The sequence below is a fragment of the Neomonachus schauinslandi genome, chromosome 16 (genome assembly GCF_002201575.2).
Source record: "Neomonachus schauinslandi chromosome 16, ASM220157v2, whole genome shotgun sequence".
In the NCBI taxonomy this organism is placed as follows: domain Eukaryota; kingdom Metazoa; phylum Chordata; class Mammalia; order Carnivora; family Phocidae; genus Neomonachus; species Neomonachus schauinslandi.
The window spans coordinates 10,516,065-10,543,999 of NC_058418.1; the positions used below are offsets into that span (position 1 = coordinate 10,516,065).

General features: G+C 43.1%; 1 protein-coding gene across 1 annotated transcript in view; it reads left to right on the forward strand.

The window, feature by feature from the left end:
* The window catches only part of ZNF229 (zinc finger protein 229), a 36,419-nt gene extending 17,321 nt beyond the window's left edge, over nucleotides 1-19,098 (forward strand). Inside the window, exons 5-7 of the mRNA XM_044911369.1 lie at nucleotides 7,889-7,946; nucleotides 14,776-14,902; nucleotides 17,441-19,098. Of these exons, the coding sequence (XP_044767304.1) occupies nucleotides 7,889-7,946; nucleotides 14,776-14,902; nucleotides 17,441-19,098 (1,843 nt within the window). The remainder of the gene's footprint in view (nucleotides 1-7,888; nucleotides 7,947-14,775; nucleotides 14,903-17,440) is intronic.
* The last annotated feature ends 8,837 nt before the right edge of the window (nucleotides 19,099-27,935 follow it).

The following is a 27,935-nucleotide window of genomic DNA, read 5'->3' on the forward strand; positions in this document are numbered from 1 at the left end:
TCCTCTCTCTAGTTAGAAATCTGAATACAGTTTAGAGAGAACTGCCCCAAATTATTAATCCCATCCTCACCTTGCATGCTGGGAGGCAGGGAATGCAAACTTTGAGGCTTATAACACGCAGAGCAAATGTCAGATTGTTCGATTGCAGTCAACAAATTAGAAATTCGAGCACTGACTCTACATTTGATAAAATTAGAGAATTTATGTTGTTTTAGGTGTAATATTAGCACTTTTAAAACTATTTCATACCTTTTAGAGTGACATAATGAAGTATTTCTGGATTAAGCCATATGATGAATATGGTGTCAGGGATATACTTCCAAATAATATGCAAGGATGTGGGGAGGGGTAGAGGTATAGTTTTTTGTTGTTTTTTTTTTTGAATTTTATTTATTCATTTGAGAGAGAGCACGAGAGGGGGGAGGGTCAGAGGGAGAAGCAGACTCCCTGCTGAGCAGGGAGCCCGATGCGGGACTCGATCCCGGAACTCCAGGATCACGACCTGAGCTGAAGGCAGTCGCTTAACCAACTGAGCCACCCAGGCGCCCGAGGTATAGTTTAAACAAGAGTGACCATGTGTTGATAATTGGCACCTGGGGGTTCATTGGACCATTCTGTCTACCTCTGCATGGCTTTGAAATTTTTATGATAAAGTATTTTTGAAACAGTTTTCCAGTTAACGAGCTAGGAAGTGTCCTGAGGAAGCATAGAAAGGTTGAATTTACTCTTAGTTGCATATCATATGTGGGGGCCAGATGTTGCAAATTCCCCTTCAGACTAGACCCCTGGGACCTGGGAATCACTGAGCTCAGGGGTGTGGTCAGAGCTTCAGGTGTTTCAATAAAACTCTGAGGTTTTCTTCCTTTCGTAATGAAATTGATTCATAGGTGTTTTATGTCTTTTGTCTCTTGCAAATGGGATAATTTTATCTTCTATCTCTGCAAATATAGGTGTGTTTCTCAACGCCTCAAACCTAATATTTCCAAAACTGAGCTCCTGATCCTCCACAGAACTGGCCCCTACAAAACCTTCCCCATTTCTGTAAATGGCAACTCCATCCTTCCAGACAGTGAGGCCAAAGCCGCCACTCCACGCTTTCCACCCCAGATGCAAGTGATCAGCAGATCCCATTGACTGTATCTTCACTATAAATGCAGACCCCAGCAGTTTCTCACTACCTCCACCTCTGCTCCCCTGACCCAAGACACCATCATCCCTTGCTGGGATTATCGTGATAACCTCTTACCTGGTCTTCCTGCACCCCCTCTCTTGCCACCGTTAGTCCATTCTTAACAGCAGTCAGAGGAATCCTGTTGATGCCTAAATGAGATCGTGTCACTCCTCTGTTCAGAATCCTCCCATTGTTCCCATCTAATGAGAGTAATAGCTAAAGTCCTTAAAATGGCCTAGAAGACCGCATACCATCTGGCTCGCATTTACTTTTATTTCATCTCTGATTGCTTATTCCCTCGCTCACTCCACTTCAGCCACGTACCATGCATATTGCCACCTCTGGGTGCTGATGCTTGCTGTTCCCTCTGTCTAGAATGCTCTTTGTACAGGTGCTTGTATTGTTCACTCCCTTTCTTCGTTAGGTCTTTGCCTACAGATCACTCCAGTGAGTCTTCTCCTGAACACCCCATTTCACTCCCTATCCCCCCTGCCCCATTTTTTTTTCTCCATGGCCCTTACCATTGCTATATCTTCAGTGTCCAGATCACTGCCTGGCAGGCAGAAGGGACTTAATAAATATGTGTTGAACGAGGAAATGCCATCCTTGTTCTCTCTGAGCTTGTAGCCAGAGGTGGAAGATAATTAAGCAACCACAGTATAGTGCTATGATAGAAATGCCAGTCACAGTGGGTATCTGCCGTGGTCTGAATGTTTGTATCCGCTGAAATTCATATGCTGAAACCCTAAGGCCCAACGGGATGGAATTAAGAGGTAGGGCTTTGGAAGGTGAGCATGGCATGAGGGCAGAGCCCTCATGAATGAGATCAATGCCCTTATAGAAGAGGCTCTAGAGAGCTCCCCTGCCCATTTCGCCACATGAGGATACAACAAGAAGTCTGTGATCCAGAAGACGGCCCTCGGGGCGCCTGGGTGGCTCAGTCGTTAAGCGTCTGCCTTCAGCTCAGGTCATGATCCCAGGGTCCTGGGATCGAGCCCCACATCGGGCTCCCTGCTCAGCGGGAAGCCTGCTTCTCCCTCTCCCACTCCCCCTGCTTGTGTTCTCTCTCTCGCTGTCTCTCTGTCAAATAAATAAATAAAATCTTTAAAAAAAAAAAACAGAAGATGGCCCTCACCTCATGGTGCTGGCGCCCTCATCTTGGGCTTCCAGTGTCCAGAACTGTGAGAAATAAATTTCTGTTGTTTATAAGCCACCCAGTCTGTGGTAGTCTGTTAGAACAGCTTGAACAGATGCAGACAGTACCTAATGTGGTGGGGGTTATCAAGCAGGGCTTCCTGAGCAAGTAACTCCCAAACCCAGGCTGGAAGGATGATAGTAGTAGCAACACAGTGTTCAGACTCTTCGAGATTCTCTAGGATTTGGCCCCTGGTAATGTTCCCAGCGTTATCTCAGCCACCCTGCCCTGCAAGTCTGTGTCCTGGCCTTTGATGGGACCCCAGCACTCCACACGTGTGTTTTTTCACCCGCACGGCCACCATTGCTCATTAGCCTTTTCCTTCTTTGTCAGTTTGGCAAGTGCCTGCTGTTTCTTCAGGCCTCAGCTACCGCTCAACTATCTCTCGAAAGCCTTCCCTGAGAGCCTGGGCCCCTCCCGGGGTGTGCTGCATTCCTATTACCTGGGTCTTTGTTCGGTTTTGTGGAATGTCTGTTGCAGTCCTTCTCACGTTCCAGTCAATTTATTTGCCCGCCTCCCTGCCCCCTAGTTTGCCCACCTTGAGATCAGGGACTGAATTTTACTTTGACATCTGGAACACTTAGCAGGCAGCCCAGTACACAAGAGCCCATGCGTATTGACCGGTCGTTGTACGCTAGGCCCTGCTCCGAGCACTTCCCATGTAATGACTTACCGAGTTCCCACACGACACTGAGAAATAGGTTCTCTCAACATCCTGTCTTGTATACAGGAAGGAACTGAGGGACCAGGAGATAGTTTGCCCAAGGGCACACAGATGATGAAGCCAGGCCTCAGGCCCAGGCAGGTTTGGTTTCAGTCTACTTTTTAAAAGATTTTATTTATTTATTTGAGATAGAGAGTGAAAAAGAATGAGAGAGAGAGAGAGAGAGCGAAAGCACACAAGAGGGGGAGAGGGGCAGAGGGGAGAAGCAGACTCCCTGCTGAGCGGGGAGCCCAATGCAGGGCTTGATCCCAGGACCCTGTGATCATGACCTGAGCTGAAGGCAGACGCTACCAACCGACTGAGCCACCCAGGCATCCCTCCCCCCCACCCCGCCCTTTTTTAACAGCTAGGCTCTGCTGCCTTATCTCAGAGTCAGCACTGAATGTGTGGGCCATGCATGGGCAGTTTTCCTTGCACTTTTGATCTCATGATCTGACGTTTTCAGTCAGAGAATTAAGTCTGGCAAAGGCCCAGACTTCATTCATTTGGCACCTATTGCATGCTAAACTTTCCACATGTACATGAATAGTATAATTTCCATTCATCAAGAGCACACGTTACAGGAGCGAAAGCAAAAAGCAACCAGAAAAATTGCCGTACAATGTGAAAAGTTATAGTGGATGTCGGTACAAGATCCTGTGGTCTGACAGAAGAAGAATGATCCCCATGGGCAGGGAATTTGGGAAGGTCATTAGAAAAGCCCTGCTATAGTCCTGTACTTCGTAGTCACTTGGACTAGCCAGTGATAGGCTTTGTCATGTTCACCCAGCCACATCTCACTAGTCTTAGGTTTTGTTTGTTTGTTTTTTTAAAGATTTATTTATTTGAGAGAGCATGTGGGGGTGGGGAGGGGCAGAGGGAGAGAGAGAGTCCCAAGTGGACTCCCTGCTAAGTGTGGAGCCCCACGTGGGGCTTGATCCCAGGACCCTGAGATCATGACCTGAGCTGAAACCAAGAGTTGGATGTTTAACTGACTGCGCCACCCAGATGCCCCTTAGATTTTTTTTTTTAAGATTTATTTATGTGGGGGGGAAGGGGCAGAAGGAGAGAATCTTCAAGCAGACTCCCCAGTCAGTGAGGAGCCTGACATGGGGCTCGATCCCACGACCCATGAGATCATAACCTGAGCTGAAACCAAGAGTTGGATGCTCAACTGACTGAGCCACCCAGGCACCCCTAGTTTTAGGTTTTTGGACAGGCTTTCTGAGGGTATGACTGCTGTGCACATTTGTGTAAGCTGGGTTCTGCACAAGGAGACCACACTGAAACTGTGCCATTCACATAGAATACACACACAGTTTTTCAGTAAGTAGCTGTAAAAGTGCTTTGGTCCTTTGTTCTAACAGAAGCAGTATATTATAATAATTCTCCAACAGGTGGGAGAAAAGCATCTCGAGGAAGGGATGCATTTTTCTAATCAGTCCAAAGGCAAATTGGCATGGACTAGAGACATCCCTGCCTGCAGTCCTGCCACGGCCCTTAGGGCTGAAGTTAGATCTCATAGAGTCCTTTGGCTCAGATACTCACAGATCACAGATACACACCTTGTCATCATCACATGACATTTACTCTCACACACATGGAGGAAATGGTCTTTATCCTTTTCCCCAGATAATTACACATGATTGCTAGGTACATCCAGAAGAGTTCAGGTTAGTCTCTCTCGTCAGTCCTGAATCCTCTAGAAATTCTGAGAAAAAGAGCTAGGAATCTGGAAGCAGGATTTTGGGGAGAACTTGGGGCTTATATTTCCGATTGTGTTTGTGGGCAGTTGCAGTTCCAGATTCAACTGCTGCTTTCCCCTTGGGTCCTCTTCCCCTCAAGAGGTTGCTGTGGGCACCTGGTCTCTGTCCTGCTGCGGGCACCTGGTCTCTGTCCTGCTGCAGTGACTCAGATCAGAGTGATGATCGGATCAAGTGAGCGAGAGGAGCATTGTGGGAGAGAGCTCTGTGCGCTTGGGCAGGTGGGGGAAAAACAAGGGTCTTGGAGCATCATGTGCCACATTCTCTCAGTTCCCCACCTCCAGATCCACTTCACCTTTCCACCCTGCCATCTGCCCTGAGAGCCCGCCACTGCCCTCTGGCCTGGTTGTCCTCGGCCAGTGGGAAGTCACAACAGGAGAGTTTGGAGAGAGAGGGAGAGAAAAGAGTGAGTTGGAGTATCTGGTCCCCCCAATTCTCTCTCTGTAGGCTGGCTGCACTTCTCAACAAAAAGTTATAGTTCCCATCAGGGACCTTTTGCACACTCTGTTCCAGGCCCAGGAATCGCCCTCCTATTACCCCTTCAGGCTCAGATATAGTAATGGCAACTGCCTGTCACTCCCCAGCATAGTGCCTTCTCCCCCATGGCTTCCTTACGCCCAACCTACACCCCTCTAAGTAGTCTGTTTATTAACTGCCCGCCTCAAATTTGAATGTGCCGTCTGGTTCCTGTCAGGGTCCCAACTTTAAAAAGGCAGGGAGGGCTTGAAACCAGAAATCTGGGAAACCAAACTGCCTCGCACATGTGTGTGGGTGCATGTGTGCACGTGTGTGTGTGTAAATCAAGCTGACCCATTGTTGGCTCTCAGGAGAGAACAGATTTCTGGAAGCAGAGAGCCTGGTGTGCTTGTGTCTTTGCAAGAGCATCTAGTGTATCAGAGCTGATTCTATTTATGTGTTTGTTAATCTCAAACACTGAGGCTTGATAAACGGCAGGATCTTTACCGGGTACAGCAGATAAAGGATGAAGGCTTGGTTGTGTCTTCGGGATTCATTGTGTTTTTTTTCTGACAAGGTTAGGGAGAAATGTTCCTTGGTAGGTTTTAACGATTATGAAACTATGTGATTGGCCCTGTGCTAAGAGGTTTAGCAAATCTTTGTTGGAGCCCAGAATAAGGGTGATTAAGGCTTTCTACTAAAGGCAGGGAAGGGGAGGGGAAAGAGTGAGGGTTTGCCAGGAGTCATTTCATATTTATTAACCCAATTCTGTCACCCTGTAAGCTGCTAGAACATGCCATTCACGGGGTGGCCAGCAAATGGGTGCCAGTTGGAGAGCTACTTGCTCTATGACCAGATAATTTCAAGAAATTGAGTGGAAACATTTAAAAATTGGTATAGCAGTTTCAGTAATCGTGTGATGATTGATTAATAATTTTTAATGGGCCTGTAATTTGTATGCCTCTCTATTTCCTTTCTCTAGAAATTTCTTCTAAACTGTATTTTACCAAAATATCAGTCAGTGATAGATTGAAAATAGTGGTGAAAAGAATATGAAAGTGGTCCTTCACCACAGGTAGTTTTAAGAGAGCATTGTCGGAGAGAACAGAGACCTGGTTTTTGGTTTTTATCTTTTAATCTTTGAGGTTTCCACAGTGCCTAAAGCAGAAATTTTATACACTAAGTTTCTTCTGGAAGGTCAGAGGCAGAGTTTATCAGACAGGAAATAAACACCAGAGTCAAAATAACTTGAGAAGAGCTTAAAATAAAGGGACAATTTCCAAAACTGCAGGCAGGGTGTGGTCATCAAGAAAGGATATTGCAGTTTCTCAGATCTAGTCATAGCAGGGTAACTTACTCTGCCTAGGATGGAAGGGCTAAGGGAGGAAGCAGTTTGCAGACCAGGGGAAAGATTTGAGACAAGGGCCACCAACAGGCGCTGTGACCTTCGGTCAGGGACATGAAACAGAGCCAGTCCAAAGCAACCCCCAGGGAAAGAGCTAGGGGAATAAATACTCCGACTTCACTTCTGTCCCTTCCCTGGATCTCCTGCTGACTTTCTCTCTTGGCTGAACTCAACCGGAAGCTGGAGGGCAAGGGGATTCCCTGATAACAGGCGGGATGGAGAAGAGAGTTGAGTGGATGTGGAGTCCTAAGTTCCCATGGCTTTGGTCCACCTGCGGTCCTAGAGAGTTTCTAGTTCAGGAGCCTGTGAGCTTTTCCAGAGCAGAGAGCATGTGCCTTTCATGTCATAGGTATATCATCAAATATTTGCAAGACTCATGGGGCCCCAGAGGATAGAACAAGGGCTGGGGAGAGATCATTTTGGAAGCCAAGAGTTAAGATCTGAGCTAACTGAAAGTTCTTCAGAGCAAGTCTCACATGCGAAAGTGGACTCAGAGAGAGGGCCCCCTGTCATCCTGAGATCCCTGTCCAAGTCGGATTAAGGGGTGCACTTGTCCTGATGAGCACAGGGTGATGTATGGAAGTGTTGAATCACTATATTGTGTACATGAAACCAATATAACACAGTATATTAACTAACTGGAATTAAAATAAAAATTAGGGGCGCCTGGGTGGCTCAGTCGTTAAGCGTCTGCCTTCGGCTCAGGTCATGATCCCAGGGTCCTGGGATCGAGCCCCGCATCAGGCTCCCTGCTCGGTGGGAAGCCTGCTTCTCCCTCTCCCACTCCCCCTGCTTGTGTTTCTGCTCTCGCTATGTCTCTCTCTGTCAAATAAATAAAAATAAAATCTTTAAAAAAATAAAATTAAATTAAAATTAAAAAAAAAAAAGAAATTCTGGAGCCTCTTTTCCAGAGTAACTAGGGTATAGGCAATGCCAATACATTCACAAGTCTGAGAAGAAGAAAAAGTGTGGCAGTTTGGACCCAAAAGCTTGGGGAGTGATACAGGAGTTATATGGGAATCCGGGTGGAGTGGGGGCAGGGGACAAGGCTTGAGGAGGTGGGATGGAGTCTGTTGGGAATAAGAAGAGATATCTCGGGAGAGAAGAATGTGTGAGAAAATTGTACAGATCAGGATAAACCAGGATTCGCTCACGGTTTGTCAAACCCATGCTCTCATGGATTCTTTCTTTGCAGTTCTACTTTCTCAGGATCCTGCTCCTTCCACAAGGAAGACAGTATGACTAAATTCCAGGTAAGTTAAGGTTTCCTTTCTCTCTCTTAAAGGCCATGTCCTTTCAGAGGAGCTATACACCTCTGTTCTCTGAAGGGAGGTCACCCATTTTTGAGGGATGGCTCCGTGTTAGGCACTCTGCCTTGCTCGTAACAGCTGTGTGAGATTGGTGGTGTCACTCCCTTTGCAGAAATGAAGAAACAGGCTCCGAGATGTCCAGATGTCTAGTTCGGTGCTACTCCACATGAGGTTTGCGCACAAGCGCCAGTCCACGAGCTGCTTGTCACTGAGAGATCAATATAGCAATCAAGAGTAAGAGTTCAGAAACTCTTTTTCAAAAAGATTATTTATTTTAGAGAGAGAGTGGGTGTGGGTGGGGGGAGGGGCAAAAGGAGAGGGAGAGAGAGAAGCAGACTCCCCGCTGAGCATGGAGCCTGACGTGGGGCTGGATCCCACAACCCTGAGATCATGACCTGAGCCGAAATCAAGAGTTGGTCGCTTAACCGACTGAGCCACCCAAGCGCCCTGCATTCAGAAACTCTTATAGAAATGTAGTATTGCCACAGCATCTGAGGGCATGGTCGGTATATACATGACCACACTTGGAGTAGCGCTGGGTCCAGTACATGTAAGCGGCAAGATTTGAGTGTGGATGTATCCATCAGGATTCAACCAATGAAGCAGAAACAGTATGAGTTATATATTGAGATTTGTAAGAGGTTTATTTTATGAGACAGTGGGGGCTGGGCAAATCGGAAGTCCCAGGGCAGGCTGGAACTCTTAGACACAGACTGATGCTGCTGTATACGGGTATAATTTCTTCTCTTAGGGAAGCCTCAGTTCTGGTCTTGAGGCCCTTCAACTGATTGGATCAGGCCCACCCACATTATTTAAAATAGTCTTCCTCCAAGTCATCTGATTATGGACTTAATCACACCTATAAAATATCTTCACAGCAACACCTAGATTAATGTTTGCTTCCATAATGGGACTGTAGTCTAGCCCAAGTTGATGCATCAAAAAGGCCATCAGAGGGTAGAACAAGGATTTTTTTAAATCATGAAAAATGTTTTAATTATGCAAATACACAAAAAGAGAAAATAGTACTATGAATCTCTGTGTGTAGTACCCATAGTTCAGGGTCAACATTTTGCCACATCTGCTTAATCTATCTCTTTTTCACTTTCCTTTTTTCTTTCCCAAAGAATTTTATTTTATTTTATTTTAAGATTTATTTATTTGAGAGAGAGAGGGAAAGAGACAGAGAGAGGCTTAAGCAGATTCCACGCTGAGCCTGGAGTTCGACACGGGGCTTGACCTCATGATCCCCAGATCACGACCTGAGCTGAAACCAAGAGTCAGATGTCCCAAAGCATTTTAAAAGAAGACCCCGGATAGAATGTTACTTCATTTTATATCGGTTTGGTTCTGAGCTCATTACTTTCTTAGAGTAGCTTGTGTGCAAGCTAAAATAAATGAGCTCCCACTCATTTCCTCTGCCTGGAAACCATCTTGCCTGAGTCCACACTGAGTCCCATTAGGTACATTTTCCATCTTCTGCCTTACTGCCAGCAATTGTTTCACCAAATGTTTCACACTTTATCACCCAGGCTACCATTTTTCCAGCCTCTGATAACAGTTTCCCCAAGTGTTGCCTCTTGGTCCCAAAGTCAGTGCCAGAGATATTTATTTGGTAGCAGTTTTGTATTGGTTAGCATGGACGTGTTGGGTGCTGGCAGAGCAAGGAAACAAATGGAAACATGCAGGTTAAGGCCCAGGCTTAGAACTGGAACAAGTCATGTGGCCAAATCCAAAGTCCAGGGGCAAAGAAATACACGCAAGTCCTTGAGTGGAATTGGGGAGCACGAGGGAATTTTGCTAATTGGCAATCTAATTTACCATACACCTCTATATATTTTAGTATGTATTTCTATGGAAAATTAAAAAAAAAAATGGCTGAGATTATCAGTAATTCTTTGGTATCATCTAATACCCTGGCAATAATCAGTTTTCCCTGGTTATCTCAAAAATGCCTCTTTTTGGTGTCATTCAGTGGGTTCCTCTAGCTACAGTGTTTCCTATATGTGAGAGCACTGAGTGCTTGAATAAATTTAGGTTCCAGATTTTACAAGAGGACTTCATAGATGGTGCTATGTGCCGAGAAAAAGATTTTAAAATCTTTGATTGTATCTATATTAGTTTATAAATTTGGTTTATTAATATTTTTGGACTGTCCTCATACCTACATCATATGGCAGTTTCTGCATAGGATCCCAGCAAGGGATCCGCCCAGCTGCAAAGGGTGGTGGGAAATGGGTGTTTTGTTTTCCCAGACAGTTGAGGCCAAGAAGGGAGAAGGGGCTTAGGCTGGGTGAGCCTGCATTCCGAACCCCTTCTCCCTAGCGTCTGCCCCACATCGGCTGTCGGGTATCTGTACTTCCTGGCTCACTCGCTCCAACTCCATTTTGTTACCTCCCACCGAGGAAAGCAGTGCCGCTAAGATATACTGGGTGGTTTAGGAACAACTGAAACTTATTTTCATAGCTCCGGAGATTAGGAAGTCCAAGATCAAGGATCTGGCAGATTTGGTGTTTGGTGAGAGCCCGCTTTCTGATTTATAGGTGGTCATCTTCTTGCTGTGTCCTCACATGGCAGAAGGGGTGAGCTCTCTGGGAAATCTTTTATGAGGGCCCTAATCCCATTCCTGAGGCTCCACTCTTATGACCTAATTACCTCCTAAAGGCCCCACCTTTTAATACTATCACCTTGAGGGTTAAGATTTCAACATACGAACTTTGAGGGGGACACAAACATGCAGTTCATAATGCCCCGGCTAGTTTTTGTTTTCAATAATTGTCAGGTTTGGGTGATTGAATAACAGCTAGTAATAAATTCTTTGTGAAATATGTTGTAACTACTCACAACTTTGGTTGGCAGCATTTTCGAGGTACAGAGGCTATTGAGAGGACATATGTATGACTATGTAACTGGGCAGGGTGATAAGTGCAGTGATAGCATTTTATTTAAAAATTTACTTTTTGGTCAGGGGCTGGCTATTAATACTAGATTATTTTTCCCCTCAATTTTTCTTTAAAGATTCTATTTATTTATTTGTCAGAGAGACAGAACACAAGCAGGAGGAGCAGCAGGCAGAGCGAGAAGAAGACTCCCCACTGAGCAAGGAGCCTGATATGGGACTCGATCCTGGGATCCTGGGATCATGACCTGAGCCGAAGGCAGTCACTTAACCAACGGAGCCACCCAGGCACCCTCCCCTCAGTTTTTTATTTTGAAAATTTTTAATTTATGGAAAAATGGAAAGAGCAGTATAATGTTTAGTCTTCACCTAGATTCACAAGTTGTTAACAATCACACACATATACATAATAAACACACACACACATAATATCTATATTTCATTTTGCTGACCCAGTTGAGAATAAATTACAGTCATCATTATTCATCCCTAAATACTTCAGTATGTATCTGCTAAGAATAAGGGTGTTTTCCTACATTTCCACATTACTGTCATCACTCAAGAAATTTATATTTTTATTCAAGTAAAATTAACATACAGTGTTATATTAGTTTCAGGTGTTCAATGTAATGATTCAACAATTCCATACTTTTCTCGGTGCTCATCATGATAAGTGTACTCTTAATCCCCTCTGTCTGTTTTCCTCACATCCCTACCCACCTCCCCTCTGGCAACCACCAGTTTGTTCTCTGTATTTAAGAATCTCATTTGTCTCTTTTTTTTCCCTTTAATCATTTGGTTTTATTCTTAAATTCCACATGTGAGTGAAAACAATATGGTATTTGTCTTTCTCTGAGTGACTTATTTCAGTTAACATTATACCCTCTCGGTCCCTCCATGTGGTTGCAGATGGCAGGATTTCATTCCTTTTTATGACTGAGTAATATTCCATTGTATATGTATACCACATCTTCTTTATCCATTCGTCTATATCGATTGGCACTTGTGTTGCTTCCATATCTTGGCTATTGTAAACAATGTTGCAGTGAACATAGGGGTGCATATAACTTTCTGAATTAGTGTTTTCATTTCCTTTGGGTAAATACCATGCATAAAAATAAACTCAAAATGGATTAAGGAACTAAATGTGAGACCTGAAACCCATTAAATTCCTAGAAGAAAACATAGGCAGTTATTTCTTTGACATTAGTGGTAGAAACATTTTTCTGGATATGTCTCTTCTGGGAAGGAAAACAAAAGCAACATTAAACTTTTGGGACTACACCAAAATAAAAAGCTTTTGCACAGAGAAGGAAACCAGCAACAAAACAAAGACAGTTTACTAGATGGGAGAAGATATTTGCAAATGCTATCACTGATAAGGGGTTAATATCCAAAATATATAAAGAACTTACACAACTCAACACCAAAAAATCCCAAATAATCCCATTTAAAAATGAGCAGAGTACACCAATAGACATTTTTCCAAAGAAGACATAGAGATGGCCAACAAACACATGAAAAGATGCTCACTCGTCATCAGGAAAATGCAAATCAAAACCACAACGATGGAGTGCATGGGTGGCTCCAGTTGGTTAAGCAACTGCCTTTGACTCAGGTCATGATCCTAGGGTGGTGGAATGGAGCCCTGGATCAGGCTCCCTGCTCAGCAGGGAGTCTGCTTCTTCTCCTTTCCCTCTGCCCTTCTGTCCTTTCCCTCACTTGTGCTCTCTCTCTCATTCTCTCTCTCTCTCCCCCAAGTAAATAAAATCTTTAAAAAAAACCCACAAGGAGATACCATCTTATACCTGTCAGAATGGCTAAAATAAAAAAACACAAGAAATAACAAGTGTTGGCCAGGATGTGGAGAAAAAAAGAACCCTGTGCACTGGTGGTGAGAGTGAAAATTGGTGCAGCCACTATGGAAAACAGTATGGAGGTTCCTCAAAAAATTAAAAATAGAACTACCATATGAGCCAGTAATTCCACTACTGACTCTACTGTTTTTTTTTAAAAAATACTTAATTGATACCCAAATGCTCTCACATGTTCCAATAATTTCCTTTTTACTTTTTTTTTTTTTTAAATCTAGCAGCCAGGGGCGCCTGGGTGGCTCAGTCAGTTAAGCGGCTGCCTTCGGCTCAGGTCATGATCCTGGAGTCCCGGGATCGAGTCCCGCATCGGGCTCCCTGCTCGGCGGGGAGTCTGCTTCTCCCTCTCGCACTCCCCCATCTCATGTGCTCTCTCTCTCAAATAAATGAATAAATAAAATCTTTAAAAAATAATAATAATAATAATAAAGTAACACTGAGAGGGAAATTTATATTTAAATATATAAAAAAAAAGAAAGTAGGCACCTGGGTGGCTCAGTTGGTTAAGCGACTGCCTTCGGCTCAGGTCACGATCCTGGAGTCCCAGGATCGAGTCCCTCATCGGGCTCCCTGCTCGGCGGGGAGTCTGCTTCTCCCTCTGACCCTCCCCCATCTCATGTGCTCTCTCTCAAATAAATGAATAAATAAAATCTTTAAAAAATTATAATAATAATAAAATAAAGTAACACTGAGAGGGAAATTTATATTTAAATATATAAAAAAGAAGAAAGTAGGCGCCTGGGTGGCTCAGTTGGTTAAGCGACTGCCTTCGGCTCAGGTCATGATCCTGGAGTCCTGGGATCGAGTCCCACATCGGGCTCCCTGCTCAGCAAGGAGTCTGCTTCTCCCTCTGACCCTCCCCTCTCTCATGCTCTCTGTCTCATTCTCTCTCTCAAATAAATAAATAAAATCTTTAAAAAAAATAATAAATCTAGCAGCCAATGCTTTTAGTTGCCTTGTCTGCTTAGTCCAATAGAAATAGATTAATATGCCATGACAGAGAAAATATCAAGTCTTGATGTATGAAAAGGAATGAACACCCAGACACCACTAGGCCAGTGTATCAGCACAACCTTTTTGGAGGCTAATTTGGACAATATCAGTCAAAATGTAAAATTGCATACCCAAGTAATTCAGTAGTCTCTGGCCTAGGAATTTATTTTATGGAAATGGTCTTATAAGCACTCAAAGACAGATGTTCATGGATGTTTACTGCAACATTGTGTGACTCTGGACAGTTAATGGGGACACAGGCAATGCGGACAAAAGAAGAGAAACTTGGCCTACCCAAAACTTTGAATTTCTTCTCTGTTTCTCATTTCTTTTGTACTAGTAAGGGTCTGTTCAGGACACAAAAAGGACGCTGGCTGTTTGAACAGGAAGAATTTAATAGAATTGTTGACTAGGTTTGGAGTTGTGAGCCAGGAACTGAGGGGTAAAGAGAGAACTCTACAGTATCATGGAAGTACCAACTATGGGAAGTAACTAACAACCTGGTTGAGGGAACCAAAGGGTGAGATTAAATTATGGGAACTTGGAAACTTAGAAGAGGGGCCTTGTGGAGCTGAAATGCAGAACTGTGAAGAGGGGGGGGTGCTGGCCGGCTGGGGTCTCTGAGCTCAGTGAAGAAGCCTAGGGGTCAGGGACCCGGACTTCAGATATCGCTAGGGAATGGGACTGCTGCTACCAGCGGAACATAGCATGGCAGAGGTGATACCAGAAGAGGAGGCAGACAGGCCAGGAACAAGTTAAGTCCCTTCTTTCTCCCCCAACCTTGCAGAATCCTTCCTGTGCCCCCTAGTGGCAGAGCCTCACACAGAGCCAGTTCTCAGATTCAAAGTGCGATTTGCAGAGCCATGGTTCCAGCATTACAAAGTGTGGTTTAAAGTGGAGGGTTTGGAGCAGAAAGACAGCAACCTAATGACCAGCAAAGCTTCCAGCTGTGCTCTTCTGCCAGTGGTCATCCGTGGATGATCCATGAGGCGTGTGCTTGATGTTTCAGGAAGCTGTGACCTTCAAGGACGTGGCGGTGGTCTTCACGGAGGAAGAGCTAGCTCTACTGGACAAGGCCCAGATAAACCTGTACCAGGATGTGATGCTGGAGAACTTCAGGAACCTTGTCTCAGTGGGTGAGGGCAACAAGCCTCTGTCCTGTTTCCTCAAATAATCAGTTTCAAGCCAGATAGAATATTCCAGTTGGAGCACAAAGAGAAACTTTGGCCACTGGTGAGAATACCTGAGAGACACACATGCCAAGGAGACCCCTGAAGTTAGTGAGTTTTAACAGATTGACGTGAGTGAATGGCCTCCTGTGAAGTGTTGGTGAGAAAACCCCTCACATCTTACACCCACTGGCCCATGGGCCTCCAATACAGTTAGTGAGACCACCTGGCCTCCTCTCATTTTAGGCCTTCACCTGCTCTCATGTTTCCCAAAGCGAGGTTGATAAAGTTCACACACTACCACGGGCCCTGGTCCCTTGGTTGCTTCTGGAGAAAAACCAGTGTTTTGGGCAAACTGTTGTTAAAGGAACTAAACCAGGATCTGGTGTACAGTGAGTGTGGTATAAATGTCAGCTTATTTGCTTTCTTACTGATAAATATCTAGTTTTAATTTCTCAGAGGCTCACATACAGATATGCATTACCTTGGTTTAGTCTATGAGATAGTTGCTATTCCTTCTTTTACAAAGGAAACAACTGAGGCACAGAGTAGTTAAGTAACTTGCCCATGGTCACACAGCTTATAAGAAATATGATGTGAACTCTCCTTATCTGGCTGTACACCCTGTGTTCTGTTTTTTTTTTTTTTTTTTTTAGGGAGAGAGAAAGCGTGCATGCATGCACATGTGAGCGGAGGGGGCAGGGGAGCAGAGAGAGAGGGAGAGAACCTTAAGCAGTCTCCATGGCTCAGCAGGGAGCCCAGTGCGGAGCTCGATCTCACAACCCTGAGGTCATGACCTGAACCGAAATCAAGAGTCAGACACTTAGCCAACTGAGCCACCCAGGCACCCCAAGACCCTTTAATAACCATGTGAAACTAAGTACCACTATGTCTATAGATTATAGACATATAGCTAGTCTGCAGGATTCAACACTGTCAGTGAGTCAGTTTCAGAATTTCCATTCTGAAATCAAGTTACTCTATCATAATCAGCAGTTTTTAAAAAGCAAGATAGATTAATGGACCAGAACACAAAAAAGAATTTATCGGAGTACATTGCACCTAGTAAGGTAAGTATCAGCTTGTAAAACTTCTATTTAACAGTCGGTGTCTATTTGTGCATACTGGGTCACAGTGCAAATGCTTTTCTTACTATGGATACAGTTGAAACAACTGGAAAACTGCTCCTTTAGGCCTCTTGTGGGTAGCTCCAAGTCCCCCTTTCTCTGACACCACCTCACACACTAACGTCACTCTCAATAAAATGACTCAGAAACTACCTTGAACCAGAAGCCGTGTCCAGATGGTCTTGATTATAGTGTTCATGGCATTCTGAAGCCCATTTTAGGGTGCCAAGGGTGTGACCATCCTCTTCTACCTCATCTCCTTATGTTTTATGACTCTTTGGTACAATCTTGCTTCTGTGGGGCCAGGCCATCGACAGTTCCACATTGCTCATTCTCATAGTCATGGCTATTTGAAATTCTGCAATTAATTAAATAGGAATGTTAGGGAAATGGATTACAGGATCTTAGAGCATGCGACTCTTGATCTCAAGGTCGTGAGCTCAAGCCCCACATTGGGAGTAGAGATTACTTATTAAAAAGAAAAAAGAAAAAAATCACTGGATGGATTATAGGGTCTTGGTGGACTTGATCTCTTCGTGGAATCCAGAGAACCTCAGAGAAAAGGATGTCTCTTTAAGCCTGCCTCAAAGGTGTACATGTACCTCCCCCACCAACCCCAGGACCATATTTCACAATATTATCCCTATATCAGTCCCCATTGCTGTTTTAGGTTGACCACATACAGTTGGGCAGGCTGTAGAGAAACATACATGATAATCCTACCTCATGTGACAGTAATGTGAAGGAAGGGACATTAGCAAGAGACAAGATTTGTTGCTTGTTTCTGCAACTTTATATGGTATCTTGGAAGGTCTTTGTGATCCTTTGTGTCTGTCACCATGTCCAGCACTCACATTATTGTGTTGTACACACCATAAATCTTACGGGAGTCCTCTCCATACTTTTTTTTTTTTTGCTTTGAGAGAGAGTGTGCGAGTGGGAGGAGGGGCAGAGGGAGAACAAGAGGGAGAATCCCAACCAGGTTGCATACTCGGCATGGAGCCCCATGTGAGGTCGCTCTAACGCCCCTGAGATCGTGACCTGAGCCAAAGTCAAGAGTTGGACGCTTAACCGACTGAGCCAGCCAAGCACCCCTTCTCCATTCCTTTTGTAGCAAAATGATTAAAGGGTTTTAGCAGCTGCTCTTATAGGAGGGAGGTGAATCTTTCTTCATAAATTGTTGCCAGGATTTCTTTTGATTTCTCTGCAGCAGCTGATTTTTAATTGGCAGCTCATAGATTAGAAGTACTGTGATTCTGACCGTTTCCATATCAATAGGAACCAGTGACAGCTTTCCACCCCATCCTGCTTCATTTCTCAAAACCTCTGGAGGGATGACTTACTTGTTCTCTTAGCCAAATTCTCTTTCTCCTCATAGGAGACAGGATTAAAAACAACATTTCACATCTTCAGGGAAAAGGGTTGAGTTATCGCTCTCAAGAAGTGCTCTACTGCTGGCAGATTTGGAAACAAAGGATCAGTGAATTAACTGTGAGTCAGGAGTATGTCATGAATCTTCAAGGAAAGTATCCCCAGTATTTAGAAGGAGATGTTTCTCTCTGTGAAGAGTGGGCAGGAGTGTCTCTTCAGATTTCTGAAAATGAAAACTATGTAATAAATGCCATTAATTTAGGAAATCAAGATGGCACAGAAGGGAAAGGCCTGACACGGGTCTTTACCCCAGAATCTTGGAAGGGAGCCAACATGATGACTGAGCCCCAGAATTCTCAAGGACAATATGAGAGAATTCATGTGGAAGAGAAACTGTACGGATGTGCTCAGTGTGATGACAGCATCAGTCAGACATCATGTGGTCATGGTGATTCCCAAGAATGTAAAGAAGAGGAACCTTGTAGATACACTGACTGTGGGAAGCACTTGGCTATGAAATCAAGAGCCAAAGAACATAACGTGGTCCCTGTGGTACCACAACCTGTCAAATGTAATAACTATGGTGTGGGCTTCATAGATGGTGCAGACCCTCCTGTTCATCACAGTGCTCACATAGAAAAGTCTTGTAGATGTGACCAGTGTGGAAAGGACTTTAGTCAGAGCTCAGATCTTATTGTTCACTATAAAGCTCATTCAGATGACAAAGCTTATGAATATCAAGAGTGGGCAGAGGGCTGCAAGCAGAGCCCAGACCTTCCCAGATATCAAAAGGCCCCCTTGGGAGACAAACCCTATAAATGTCTCGAATGTGGCAAGGTCTTCAGGCGCAACTCCTCTCTTCACAACCATCACCGGGTCCACACAGGGGAGATGCCCTATAGATGTGATGTGTGTGGGAAAGGGTTCGGATTTAGGTCACTTCTTTGTATTCATCAGGGAGTCCACACAGGGAAAAAGCCCTATAAATGTGAGGAGTGTGGAAAGGGCTTTGATCAGAGCTCCAATCTTCTTGTCCACCAGAGAGTCCACACTGGAGAGAAGCCCTACAAATGCAGTGAGTGTGGCAAATGCTTCAGTTCAAGCTCTGTTCTTCAAGTCCACCGGAGGCTGCACACAGGGGAGAAGCCTTACAGGTGCGGTGAGTGTGGAAAGGGCTTCAGCCAAAGCACACACCTCCACATTCACCAGAGAGTCCACACAGGGGAGAAGCCCTATAAATGCAACGTGTGTGGAAAGGCTTTTGCATACAGTTCAGTTCTTCACACTCATCAGAGGGTTCACACGGGAGAAAAGCCTTACAAATGTGAAGTGTGCGGTAAAGGCTTCAGTTATAGTTCATATTTTCACTTACATCAAAGAGACCACACCAGAGAGAAACCATATAAATGTGATGAGTGTGGTAAGGGCTTCAGTCGGAATTCAGATCTTCATGTGCACCTCAGAGTCCACACAGGAGAGAAGCCCTATAAGTGTAAAGAATGTGGGAAGGGCTTCAGTCGTAACTCATATCTTCTCGCTCACCAGAGAACACATGCAGACGAGGTGCAATATACATGTAGTGAGCCTGGCCATGGCTTTAGTTATAGCTCAGACCTTCTTACTCATCAAAGACTACACAAGAGGGCAGAAACGTACTCAATGTAATTCTGAAAGGGGCCAATCAGGAAAGCAAGCAAGTCTATGTATTCCAGGTGATAGAGGCTTACTCAGTCATTGGGAGGGCTGGGGCAGCAAAGGACAAGGACGCTGCCACCCATCATGTCATCCTGCAGCTCTGAAGCAAGGGTTCTTAAGAGCATTCCAGGGACCTACTGTGGATCTCAGGAACTTCTGCAAAACTCCCATCAACTGTCATATGCTGCAGTGGCAAAGTAGTGATGATTGACAGATGGACGGTTTGTGGCAATGACAATCATTGGAGATCAAATTTCCGTGAATGGATATGCCCAGGAAGGAAATTACAATTGAGATGGGTACAAGTGAGGACTTCAGGCCAGCCAAAATCTGTAGATTTTTTAAAGAGAGTACCCACTAGAAAGATATTCAAAAGAGTGCTCAGAAATGAAACCCATGTTATTAGTGTGGTAAGAATGTTAGTCCATTCTCAGGTTTTCAAATCCATTAGATTTTCTACACAGGGAGAAGCTCTATAAAAGTGATATTTTACGGGCATGGCTGTGTGTTTATCTCGGTGGTTCTATTTCTCGGATCCCATAGAGACTCCCATTTCCCAGAAACCCTTGCAGTTAAGAGCTGGTCCATGTGATAGAGTGCCGAGCAACAGAGTATGAGCAAAAGTAATATAAGCTACTTCCAGGCCTGGCCCTTAGAAACATCTTGTGATGTCCTCCGGCCGTCTTTCCTGTCATGGTGACCTTGGAGGCTGGATTGATAAAAGGTGGCTATCTGACCTGTGCTGGACTTTGTTTTTCTTGAGTAAGAAATAAACATTTATTGTGTTATACTACTGATATTTTGGCAGTTTATTTGTTGCTAGTATTGCCCAGGCTATGCCAACTATGACAGAGGGATTTAACAGCAACATATTTCACGGTCATTGGAGTTCACAGAAGAAAGCAACTTTATAATTGAGTTCAAAACTTTTAAGTCGTTAAGGCTATATGTGGCAGTGCAGCTATCTAAAATGGTGTGGCTAGGACTTCTTCAGTGAGAATCTTCATTCATTGGCCTGTGCATAAAAAAGAAATGTTCCAGATAATGCACAGGTGGTAGAACTGTAGCAAAAGTGCAATCTGTAGACATAAATCCCATGCAATAGATAAACTCTGTAAGGTGTAATAATGGGAAAAGTTTGTCAATAAGAAATTAACTAGACTAGATGTCCTGCAGGTAGTCTTAATAAAGTGAATTAAGTAAAACTAATATTTAATGAAGTGGCTAACAACTTACAGAAGATCAAGAGTGTTCATTGTCAGAAGCTGGCACCACCACTTCTCAACAATCTTGTTTAATAAAAATGGGGTTTTATTTTTTTTTATTTTTAAAAAGATTTTATTTATTTGAGAGAGAGAGCATGAGAGAGAGAGAGAGAACACATGAGAGGGGAAAGGGTCAGATGGAGAAGGAGACTCCACACTAAGCAGGGAGCCCAGTGCGGGACTCGATCCTGGGACTCCAGGATCATGGCCTGAGCCGAAGGCAGTCGCCCACCCAACTGAACCACCCAGGCACCCCTATAAAAATGGGGTTTGAGAAGGTGCTCATTTTGTCAAGTTCCTCCCATAATTGTGATTTAATTTGGGATTATAGATGGTTTTGGGAGGAGGAGATATATCCGCAATATCTTTTTTCATCTTCACAAATAATGTCTTTTGTTGGTATCTTAGTTGACCTATAGGTTTCTTCATTTGGATCATCTTTTCTTCCTAGCTTTTCTTACATTATCATTTCCTACGAGTTATGGTTTATATATGGAACAGCCATTCAAAATCAAATAAAACCATCCCTAAAATGTTGCTTTCTTACTGATCCAGGTGAGCAACAGTGAAACATTAATAAAACCCAGTGTCAGTAAGGGAATGGAAAAACCAGTGGTTGGTGGGAAAAAATACAGGTGCAACATTTCTGGAGAGGAATTTGTCTATATGTATCAAAGCGTATAAAGTGCATTATCTTTGAATTAATAATTCCACTCCTCAGAATTTATCTTTACAGTATAATTGCACAAGTGGGGAAAGATGGTTTCAGAGGGGAATATATTCCAAGAATATTTACAATAATAAAAGTTGTAGACAACCTGAAGATACGTAAAAGATTGAATAAATTATGGTACTTACAAAAAATGAAACAAAATATCACCATTAAAAATGATGTAAAAATTTCCACATACAGTTTGGAGAAAAAAATCACGTTGTAAAAGATCATTACGGATGACCCCTGACTTGATACCCAAGTTTTACAGCACAGAGTAGTACTGGGAGTGGTCCCCTCCACCACTCTACACTTCACTTTTCAGTGTTGTTTCAAGGGTTGTTTGGACTGTTTAATCCAAGTGGGGATATGCATAATGTAGGAATGCTTTCCCAAAATTATTTTCCTTTCTCTATATTCAGATGCTTGTGATAACAATTTTGTCACTAGACATTCACCAATCCTTAATATGATGTTTTTCCCTAATGGGTTGTGAGTAGAGCTCATGGTGGAGAGGGTAGGTTGTTTGGAGAAAGCAAGTCCTGGTGGAAGATTGTGAGGTTTTGCTTTAGAAAGTTGCTGCCAGAGATGGAAGGCAATGGGCTTGACCTATCACCAGGTGGCTGCTGTAATATAGCTCCTTGCATGGGCAATTACTGTAAATGGACTGTGGGAAAGCCAGCTGTCCTCTTACTACGTGGCCTTCCTTTGTGTTTCTGTGCTGATTATTCCATGTTTTACAATCCTTGGCTTACTGACCCTCATCTTGTATGTCTTCCTATGTAGCCCAACTTTTACAGACCAGTAGCTGGGACTTTGGAAGTGGCAATGATTGCAGTTCAGTCTAGGGGCAAATTATTGCCTTTAAGTTCCAAATTCACCCTTTGGTACATACTCTGTAATAATGAAAGACATTTCTTTGAGCATTTCTCCTTTGCAGTAAACACAATGTTAAGCTTTCTCAGCAGAGGGTGTTTGAGGGAGATTGCAGGAGGGAGGGATCTCCTGATGTCTGTAGCAGCTGCATGATTGGTCAGCAGTGTGGAAGTGAGGACATCTGGTCCTACTCTGCACTAGCCAAACATCCAGAATGCACAGTCCCTTGATGATCCTGCAGCTCTAGCCTGTTGATCACATTCCCATGGACCTCTGGATGTGGACCCTGCACATTCTAGGTTTTCTACCCACAGGCACACCCATTCCCTTTGCACATCCATGTACCTGGCCACTGACTGTGGCTCATCTGTTCCCCAAATGGATGACATCTGCACCCTTCCTCATTCTGCATGCCCATGCATCCCAACACCCATTACAACTTGCCTACAAACCACCCACACCCTAGAATGTTGCTTCCCACTTGACCAGCAACCAGGGACCACCTCTGACTCAGGCAAAACAGAAAATTTCTCTGCCATCCAGTAGGCTACGGCTGTATTTTCTTCATAAAGTCTGATGTTTGTCCAAGTTTGTCTTTCCTTGGATACTCTCAGTATTGTACCACATAGGGTTTTAAAATGTTGTACAATTACTTTTTTTAAAGTTTAATAATTTGTATATTAAATTTCCATTTTAATCACTGTGTGGTTTCTGTCTCCTTATTGGACCCAGACTGATCAGGTGGCAACTGTAATTGCTGTTTCAATGGGAGTCTTAAGGTCAAAGAGTACAGTGAGATTCAGGTAATTCAACAGTGGTGAAGGAGAAAATACAAGAAATATACTCTGTCAGCCTTGATAGTTGCAGACATAAAGGGCTTGGAAGACTGGCCTCAACATCTATAGGCAAACTGGAAGGCATGATAAGAAGCCTGGTGTGGGACATCTTGGTGAACAGGTTTCTTACACCTGATTTGGACAGAGCCATTCTAGGCAATAAAGTTGTATCTTTTTTTTTTTTAAGATTTTATTTATTTATTTGACAGAGACACAGCAAGAGAGGGAATACAAGCAGTGGGAGTGGGAGAGGGAGAAGCAGGCTTCCTGCCGAGCAGGGAGCCCGATGCGGGGCTCGATCCCAGGACCTGGAATCATGACCTGAGCCGAAGGCAGATGCTTAACGACTGAGCCACCCAGGCGCCCCAATAAAGTTGTATCTTAATAAGATTATCTACTATCAATAAGATAGTATCAATAAGATAATATGAATGTGGTAAAAGGGTAAGTCAGGGGTGAAATCCACAGTAATCATGGTTTGGTATTTACCAGAGAAAGACACTTCTGCGGTCCAGAGTTGGTGCAACTTTTCCTCGGGACAGAGATCAACCTTCGGCCTTGGCGTAGGTGCCACAAACAATATTCCTGTTTGGCCAGGAGAAGCCCTTGCATGTCACATTTAGCTCTTGCTCTCAGCTTTCTTGAGGTATAATTGATACACAAAAACTGCAGATATTTAATGTATACAATTTTTTTTAAAGATTTTATTTATTTATTTGACAGAGAGAGAGAGAGAGAGAGGGAACACAAGCAGGGGGAATGGGAGAGGGAGAAGCAGGCTTCCCGCCGTGCAGGGAGCCCGATGTGGGACTCGATCCCAGGACCCTGGGATCATGACCTGAGCTGAAGGCAGACACTTAACGACTGAGCCACCCAGGCGCCCTAATGTATACAATTTAATGAGTTTAGACATGTGCATACACCTGTAAAACCATCACAACAATCAAGGTAATAGACATATCTATCACCTCCAAAAGTTTTCTTCTGCCTCTTTTTTTTATTATGATTTTTTTTTTTTTTTGGTGCTAACATGAGATCTACCCTCTCAGCAAACTTTTGACTATATAATATTGTATTGTTGATTTTAGGCACTATGCTGTACAGCAGACCTCTAGAACTAATTTACCTTGCATAACTGAAACTTTACACCAATTGAACAACTCCCCATTTCCCCCTCCCCCTGGCTCCTGGTAATCACCATTCTATTCTCTGCTCCTATGAATTTGACTAATTAGGTACCTCATTTAAGTAGAATCATGCCATTTCTGTCCTGTGACTGGCTTATTTCACTTAGCATAAAGTCCTCAACATGCTAAAGAATGAAATTGGACCTCTATCTTACAACACTCACAAAAATAAATTCAAATAGATTAAAGACTTAAATATAAAACCTGAAACCATAAAACTCCTAGAAGAAAACATAGGGGAAACCTTCTTTACATTTGCCTTGGCAGTGATTTCTTGGATATGACAACAAAAGCACAATTGACAAAAGTGAAAGTAGACAAGTGCGATGACAACAAACTAAAAGCTTCCACACAGCAAAGGAAACAATCAAAAGAATGAGAAGGCAATCTGTGGAATGGGAGAAAATCTATGGAAAGCATTTATCTGATAAGGGGTTAATGTATAAAATATAAAAACTCATAAAATCCAAAGGCAAAAACCAACACAACAATCTGATTTTAAAATGGGCACAGGTCTTGAATAGACACTTCCCAAAGAAGATGTACAAATGTCCAACAGGTTTATGAGAAGATGCTCAACATCCCTGATCACTGAAATGCAAATCAAAACCACAATAGGATATCAATTCACACCAGTAGGATGGCTATTATTAAAAACAACAACAACAACCCAAGAGATAACAAGTGTTGAGGATGTGGAGAATTGGAACTCTTCTACACTGTTTGTGGGAATTAAAATGGTACAGCCTATATTGAAAACAGCAGTGGAGATTCCTCCCCAAATTAAAAATGTAACTACAATATAATCCCATTTATGGAAATGTACCCCAAAGAACTGAAAGGCTGAGATATCTGCATTCTCATGTTCGTTGCAGCACTATTCCCAAGAGCCGTGTTAAGAAACAACCCAAATGTCCATCGACAGACACGTGGATAAAGAAAATATGGTATATACACACAATGGAATATTATTCAGCCTTAAAAAGAAGGAGATCCTGCCATTTTTTACATTTAGCTTTGTAAATAAAATTCTCGAAGAGAGTGACATCAGCAACATGGTAGAATAGGAGTTTTCTACAATCATCTCCTCACCCCATAGAACATTGATTTTGACACCACCCATGAACAAGTCTTTTCTGGAAGTCCAGGAGTCTAACAAAGTTCCAGCACACCTTTGAAGCAAAAATAGACCCATTGAAGAGGGTAATAACAGTTTCACTTTACCCCACAACACTCCTTCCCCAAGGTGGCACAGCCTAGTGGCAAGAGAAACTCTCTTGATTTCTTCCATGGGGGAAAGTGGGAGTGTGTGAGTGAGTACCTGTCTCGCCCAGCTGTGTGGGATGCTGCCCAAAAAGCCCACTTCTTTCTCTCCTCACCCACAACATTTAGGTTATTTGGACTATTGAGAGAGACTGGGAGCACAGAAAGCAGTGTTAAGAACTCATCAAAGGGATGCTACCAACCACTCTGCTGTTCATCCCACTAACCCCTTTGCAGACCACATCTGGAAGCCTGCCTATAAGCTGCTGGGAACACCCCATCTGTGGACCCCCTTTCCAACTGGCTCACAGACATTCCCCCCCACACACAATGCTCTGCACACCTCACTCTGCCCCGAACATGGCTGGCTGCCAGTACGTGCTCCCCTGGATGGTGAGTGTGAGCCTTTGCAGATGGCCAGTGAGCAGCTGCAGAAAGCCATCCCAACCCTGTGAGATTGGGAGAAAACTCACAAATTTGAGAACTTCAGAGCACTGCCCTAGGGAAAACAAATGGGAAGCTCTCAGCATTCGACCTGGCTTTGAGGGATCAAGAGAAGGCATACATCTTAAGAACTTTCCCCAAGAGGGAAGAAAAGGTATGGAATGGGCACATCCATAGAACAGGTCTAAGAAAGCCTAAAAATCCTTGGCCAAACTGACTGGTGAGGGTATTTCTCTCCTGAAGCCAGCCAGTAAAGACTGGAGGAGGTGTCTTCATTAAATGCAAAACCAGCAATGCAAGACTCCAAAGAACACAAAAAATCAAGGAAATAGGATACCACCAAAGAAACAATAATTTTCCAGTAACCAATCCCATAGAAAGATGGTCTCAGAATTGCCTGACAATTCAAAACAATTTTTTAAAGAAAGCTCAACAAGCTACCAGAGAAAACAGACAACTCAATTAAATCAGGAAACCAATGCATGAACTGGGATTTCAGCAGAGAAATAGAATTTTTTTTTTTTTAAAAAAAGAGTTGAACACATTCTAGAGTTGAAGAATAACAATGAATGAAATGGAAAAAAACCACAATAGAGAGTGGCAAAATGAACTTGATGAAGCAGAGCAGAGAATCTGTGAACTTGAAGACAAGTTATTTGAAATTATCCAGAGGAGAAAAATACCATATGCTCTCACTTATATGTGGAACCTAAAACAAAAAAACCAAACTCATAGAAACAAAAGATTTGTTTCCAGAGACAGGGGATGAGGAATGGTTGAAAAGGGTGAGTAGTCAAAAAGTAAAACTTCAAGTTATATATTAAGTTCTGCAGTTGTAATGTACAGCATGGTGACCATAGTTAATAATAAGGATCATATATTTGAAAGTTGCTGGGGCGCCTGGGTGGCTCAGTCGTTAACCGTCTGCCTTCGGCTCAGGTCATGATCCCAGGGTCCTGGGATTGAGTCCCGCATCCGGCTCCCTGCTCAGCCAGGAGCCTGCTTCTCCCTCTCCCACTCCCCCTGCTTGTGTTCCCTCTCTCGCTATGTCTCTCTGTGTCAAATAAATAGATAAAATCTTTAAAAAAAAAAAAAGTTGCTAAGAGAGTAGATCTTAAAAGTTCTAATCACCAGAAAAAAATTATAACTATGTGTGGTAATGGATGTTAACTAGACTTATTGTGATGATCCTTTAACTATATATATATATATATATATATATATATATATAATGGTAATGGTTTCCTTGCTTTAAGCCCTGTCTGTTTTTACATATTTGCTGTTATTTCTTTTTGTTTTTCTTTCCAAAGGGAAACTTGGATTTTTGCATTGGTTTAATTTAAGGGAATATGGTTTCTTGTTCAAATATTTCCAGTCCCTTCTATGAAGTATTCTTACCTCCCCTAATGACCCTGTATCCAACCTAGCCTTCAAATAAAAATTCTACTTTACAGGAAATTTAGAAGATTGGGGGAGAAAGTGTGAGGAGGCCATTAGACAAATGCAAACTTGGATACCTAAGTGGACATCTTGTTTTCTACAACAGTCCAAGAACATGAAAAATGATGATGATATGTGTTGGGGAGGGTAGATACAGTTTTAGAATAAATGAGTTTCAGGTGAGATGATCAAATACAATTAATCTGTTTGGATATTGATTGGAATGAATTAGCTGTAAAAAACATTTTTTTTTTCTATAAACAGGAACTCAAACTGGCATACAGATTAGATAATACTAAGAATTGTTCATTTTGTTTCATAAGGTAATGATTTTGTGTGTACATAAGAAAATACTGTTATTTTTAAGTGATATATGTAGTATTTGGAAGGAAATAACAATGTCAAAGAATAGCTTTAAAATACTTCAGAAACAAAATTTAAAAAATGATAAGTGAAGCCAGTGTGGGAAAATTTTTTTAAGTGTAGAAGTTAAGTGTTTCATTTTACTATCCTCAATACTTTTGTATAATTGTTTCATTTAAAAACTGTTTTCTGCCCAGAAGGAAAGTGGTAAGTACATACTTCCTATAGTTTCACCTGTCACAGTTCCCTGAACTCCATCTCCCACCTCAACCTACCTCCCCCCTCCTGAATAAAAGAAAAATACTCATAGCAAATATGTAATATCAAAGAGCAACACAGGAGTAGTCAAGGGGAAGCCTGTGTTTGAACTAAAAAAATTTAAAGGAAAGAGCCTTTTCCCCATTACAATATTTTCTCCAAC